This window comes from Sinocyclocheilus rhinocerous, unplaced genomic scaffold (genome assembly GCF_001515625.1).
Source record: "Sinocyclocheilus rhinocerous isolate Xijiao unplaced genomic scaffold, SAMN03320098_v1.1 scaffold168, whole genome shotgun sequence".
NCBI lineage: Eukaryota > Metazoa > Chordata > Actinopteri > Cypriniformes > Cyprinidae > Sinocyclocheilus > Sinocyclocheilus rhinocerous.
In genome coordinates, this window is record NW_015635532.1 from 819,903 (window position 1) to 826,023 (window position 6,121).

The 6,121-nt window shown below is 40.0% G+C and overlaps 1 protein-coding gene across 3 annotated transcripts in view; it reads right to left on the bottom strand.

The window, feature by feature from the left end:
* LOC107747099 (testican-1-like) overlaps window positions 1-6,121 on the bottom strand; it is a 284,652-nt gene that overhangs the window by 123,518 nt on the left and 155,013 nt on the right. For all 3 annotated transcript variants that reach the window (XM_016561525.1, XM_016561524.1, XM_016561523.1), the window contains one exon: window positions 856-901. In XM_016561525.1, the coding sequence (XP_016417011.1) occupies window positions 856-901 (46 nt within the window). The remainder of the gene's footprint in view (window positions 1-855; window positions 902-6,121) is intronic.

Below are 6,121 nucleotides of genomic sequence, written 5' to 3' on the forward strand. Positions count from 1 at the left end.
CAGTTGAGAATGCGAATGCTCTGTTCTCTCAGGGGAACAAGGGATGCCTCCACAACATACGTGAAGACCCGGGGCGACAGGGACAGCCCGGAGGGCAGGACCTCGTACTGATAAAGCAAACCTCCCGCGGCGAGTAGAAAGGCTTACAGTTAATGAAAAGCGTTTCTAGATCTGAACAGCACATCTTCTTTAACATGGTTACATCTGTATACCACCTTTCGTTGATGTAAAAGCATGTCCCGCCGCCGCGCGATTTCCCCATTGATTCTGCAGAGCACGCCACGGAGGCCGCCATCATCATCGGCGCCATCTTGCTTTGTGAATGAATGTGCTATGGGGCACCACTGTGCAGCAGCAAGCATCACAACAAAAAAGGAACCTCAAGGTTGATCTAGGTAAATGTGTGTAAATGAATAGGGCCCCATTACTTTATTTTGCCTAGGGCCCCCAAATCACTAAATCTGCCACTGCCCTTAATCACAAAAACTATTCAAGAATGAGATACACACATTTTGTTTTAGGATTTGGGTAGGTCTGATTATAATTATCTTTCTATAAAAATAACAGAAGTCTATGATATGTCTTCATTTAGCTATGTGTGTGTGTTTTTGGCTCTCTGTATTGATTAATGTCTGGAGCAGAGACGAGGATCGATACACTGAAATGAAGATTCCAGCACTTGATTGGTGTTTTTTTTTATATGATTAATCTGGGTAGAGATACAGCATGTATGAAGCAGAAAGGACAGTTAGGAGAGAGAGACAGAGATGAGACTACAGGGTCAGGTGGATAAATGGATAAAAGCCACCGAGAAAATGGTTCTGAACAAGAAACGTTTTTGCTGAAACTTCTTACCTTGGTCTTGTGCTTTGTTGGGGTTCCAGGTTCTGAAGTAATCGTCCTACAGAAACACACAATGACACACATTTAAAATCCTCAGACAGACACAAGTCAAGCTTCAATGCTACCGTCACGACCTTCAGAAAGAAGAAAATAGCTTTATGATTGAAAGGACAATGTGAAATAAGACAGAGACAATGACTTCTGGTCTGACACTGAGATAAGTGTACAGACAGATTGTTTGCTGATGTTTTTAATGAAAGCTGTACAGTAAATGGACTGTCTGTGGAGGCATTCGCTTCAGCTGCTTGATTCAAACTTTGCAAATTTTCCTCCTGCTCTCACAAGTCTCTTTTTACACTGTATTTTTTTTGGCTCTGAACCAAAAGCCTCAAGAAAAATAAATAAACAAACAAACAAACAAACAAACAAATAAAATTAAATAAAAATCTATTTGATTATTTTGGTCTCAGCAATGTTGCTTCCAAAAAAAACTTCTAAACAGTGAAATTACTTTACCAGAAATTGTAGTCGCAAAAGTACAAGATAAAAAATGCTAAATTAAATGCGTTACTGCAGACTTTATCTGTATCTCGAGCATACTGTATTCATCCAGACTCTTTATACCTTAAGGTGCTGCACTGATATTCCTGTGGTGATAATGCAAACAAACTATTTTATCTTCTTGTCTCTCTTAAACATTTGGGAACATGACAGATCTAAGCCATACATCAGCATACCTCATTTCATAAAGTCAAAACTTATTCCACCCATCAAAAAAAGTGCATACACAATGCAAAAAAAGTTCACTATATACATTTAAAAAAAATCTAATCAAATCAAATAAAAAATATATAAAAGTAATAAAATAAGATCACAATATAAAGTTAAAAATAAAATAGTAAAAATAAAATAATAAAATAAAATACAATAAATAACACCTGACTGATTTCACCAATCAAAAAATAGAATATAAATATAAAGGTAATAATAATAATAATAATAATACTTTACTGATTCCACCTATCCATTAAAAAAAAATAATAATTATAAAACTTTACCGATACCACCTATCAAAAAGTAATGTAAAGTTAATAATACAATAAAATAATAATAAAAAAAAATACTATTAAATAAATCAAATCACAGGTCCCATCACTTCTGACTGTTTTATGGAAGGGAAAAAATGACAGCGAGAGCAAGAGTCTGATTTTAATCTCTGCGACAGACTCCAGGCGAATCTCACACAACATTAGCGATGGCGGCTGCATTATAAGTGCTTTTCAAATCCGATTGCTAACACAGTCCTGTCCCAAAGTGGAGCCGCTACAGGCCAGATAAACAAATATTTGAACTCTCGATAGGGGCTCTTTAGCTTCAAGCAGATTGATGTTTTAGTGTAAAATATGTGGTTAATTTAAATTAAGAGAGTAATTAAAAACAGTAACTTATGCGAGAATAAGTTACATCTGTTGGTAAGCTACAGAAGACATTTATCATTCTGGTGTAAACATCTGTAAGCTACAGCTCTCAGACCGTGAGCGAAAGCCAGGCTGTAATTCTGCTCAAAGTTTACGGTGGTCTCAGCAAAACTAGGCCAAATGTGTCTGTGGGCTCATGGCTCCAAATCAAAGGGGAATTGAGGGAAAAGTGAAACTCATTTTACCTTCAGAATGACAAAACCTGAGTCTGCAAACCTTCCAGCCAGCAGACCTTCTCTAGCCTGCAAACTCTCACAATTGAATGTCGCTGTTGTAACCTTTATCCGCAGCTGCGGAACTTCTCTCTGTGGAAATTATGACCTTTGCGAGGCGTATATATATACAGTATATATATATATATATATATATATACGGTATATGTATGCATGCGTTAATACAATATCTATATGATATAGTTTCTATATGATATTGTGAGCAATATGTGAGCAAGTGTGTATATATATATATATATATATATATACGGTATATAGAAGATATAGTTAATACAATATCTATATGATATAGTTTCTATATGATATTGTGAGCAATATGTGAGCAAGTGTGCCATTTTTCCCAAATTGCAAATCTGATATAGTTTGATAATGTGATATTGAAGTCAATATACAATGTGCTAATATTGTGAGTTATATTTTGGACACGATATTGTCTGTTTTTGCTCTACTTCACCAATGAAAATATTTTCAAACAAAATTGTATTACTGAATGAATAAGCATTTTTGAATAAATCAATTCAATGATTCATCCATAAAGACAATCACTTGCTTTGCTTATTTAATGAATGATTCATTTGAACAAATCAGTTGAATAAATGACTCAATTACTCACTCATTAAAACAGTGTCTCACCACCACGTACTGTTGGTTTTAGTTCCATATCATTTCATTTTGAAGGAAACATTTTATATTTCAATATTCAAAATGTACTTAAAACATTAATTTAATAGGATTATGTATGCAATTGTAATTGCAATGTAAATGCTGCTTTAGACGCTGCTTCTGTGTTACTTCTGCAGTGCAAATTTTGTTGATATTTATTTAATTTCACTGGGAACAGACAATAGTGTCTTATTCAAACGGAACTGTTTGAATGTGATGATGTATACATTGAATATGGTTAGAAAAACTGCCCTTATACAGGTAAAAACACCCCTTGAAATCAGTTTAAGGTGGCAAATATCGAAAATAAATAATATTAAATATAAAAAATTATTAAATAAAAAATATCTTAATAAAAAATATTTAAATAGTGGATGATGTTGCAAGTTAATACAATTCTCTAATGTGATTCTCTCTCTATATATGCATATTATATATTTTTAACTGTGGCTTCAAATCAGCAAGTGACAGGTTTTTGAAGCATGCAGATGAGCTAGGAAGCATTTATCTGTAACCCAAACACGACATCACAAAACCTGCTGCACAAATAACTATCACAGACAGGAATTCAGACCACAGATTCATTTGATCTCCCCCTCTGTCTCTCTGTGGTTTAGGTAAACGAGTGTTGCGGGCAGGCTGGTGGTTATCTGCTGTCAGATTATCTGTCTCATGTTTGCCCCGCAGACAGACAGCACGTCTGGAGTGTGTTTGAGAAAGTCAGAAACTGTCTCACAGTCCATGGGAGACTAACTGACTCTGGATGCGTGTTTGTTCCTCTGCTTTCCTTTCACTTCCTGTTTGCTCACTGTCCCTTCACTCTCACTCTCTGATGTTGCTCTGCGGTGACAGTTTAGAGCCCGTGGGCATGACAGGTCAGCCGTACACTCAGAGATGGCCATGTGTGTGTGTGTGTGTGTGAGTGTCATGTTGAGTGAGGACGGCAGCGGGACAGAGCAGACGAACACACTAAAGCTGACAAATAAAGTCCCACTGACACACACACACACACATCACATGCTGTGTTGAACGCAGAACTACCTCACAACCACTGAGCAGATTATTGTCTTAATTGGCATATAGATAGAAAAGGATATTTATTTATCCTTTATTTATTTTCTACATTGTGTGCACATACATACATATATACACACACACACACACACACACACACACACACATATTGTTTTATAAATTTTTTAATTAAAAAAATTAAACTGTTTTGAAACAGTTCAGAGTAAGCTGGTGAATTGATAATAGGTGAGGGTGTCATGTTTGGCTATAAAAGGAGCATCTCAGTTTCTGTATGCATATATATGTATGTATGTATATATATACAGTGGGTACGGAAAGTATTCAGACAAGGGGGTCTGAATACTTTCCGTACCCACTGTATATCCATTCAAAAGTTTGGTGTCAGTATGATTTTTTTATGTTTTTGAAAGCACTCTTACTGCTGCTCACCAAGGCTAAATTGTGAAACACTACTACAATTTAAAATAACTGTTAAAGGTAGGGTAGGCGATTTCAGAGAGGCTAACTTCGAAAGCAAGATCCCACCCTCCCTGCAAATCACTCTCTAAAGCCACGGTCCCTCCAAAACTCATGACCGTGCACAGGCAGACCAGAGGCTAACCTGAGTTACGATGAGATGTCTCATTCACCGGTGAGAAAACATTACAGTACAAAGTGCATAATATTACAATAATAACGTCTCGGTTACGTATGTAACCCTCATTCCCTGAAGGAGGGAATGGAGACGGTATGTCAGTAGTGACTGACGAATTGGAATCTTCGCTAGAGAGACCAATCACCTTCGAGTGTTAACAAAACAAGCCAAAAAGTGTTGGCGTGCGATCTTTGCGTTGCGCACCCCGCCCCGCAGCGCGGGTATACAGAGAGAGCGCGAGCAGACGCACATTCAGTTTTTCGCTGAGGAGCCGAGGCGGTGTGCCTCGGCCGTACAGCGGTGGTACAGCAACTGTGGTGACGGAACGTAACGTCCCCCCACACCAGTTGGGGCGGAAGATAGGACAGGACTTAGGCAGAGGTGTCCGCCACTGCTGTTCCGTACAGTGGTACATAGGATAACACTGGGAAAGCGTACCCAAGTAGGGAAACGCTACGGAAGCCACATCCTGCTTATAGGAGGTATCATGTGGAATTACACATATGGACTGGCCAAGGGCAGTGCTACATATGGAAGTCCCTGCGGTAGACTCAGACAGTCGTCCGCGATGGGCTGTTGCGCTAGTTTGTGTTTGGTTATTTTATTATTAAAATCTTTAATGATCGCCGGTTCCCGCCTCCTTCTTCCCGATCTACAAACTACGTTACACTGACCATCTGAGGTAACTACACGAGAGGACACGGGCTCTACACGGAGATTATAGAATCTCGCAAACGTGTTAGGTGTCGCCCAGCCGGCAGCTCTACAGATGTCTGCTATCGAGGCGCCCCGCGCCAATGCCGCTGGGTGAACTGAATCGCATAGCCGAGTCTGATGGTTCTCGTGAGCCAGCGAGACGGTCTGGGGAGCGCTAGCCAGGCCCCCAGGACCCGAACAAGCGGAACTAGGGGAACCACCGATGTACCCGCAGTGGGACAGCGAGGTGGAGCACAGGGACCCGACCCGGAAGGCACAGCATCCCGGAGTGGGGTCTGAATGTGCGGTGCAACACTTACCTGGCTCCACGGTTGGGCAGGGGGCGCGTGAGAACGCATATCGTCCTCGAACCGTGCCCTGCTGCCCGCTGGCATAAGGAGAGGGGGACGGGAGTGTCGAGGCCGTGTCTCGCACACTGCCATCCTCGCCCTCTTCAGACCCGGAGAAATAGGAAACTGCTCTTTTGTTGAATGTTTGGGTACCACTGGCTGGGGGGACAGTGGCGGGACAAAACAAAA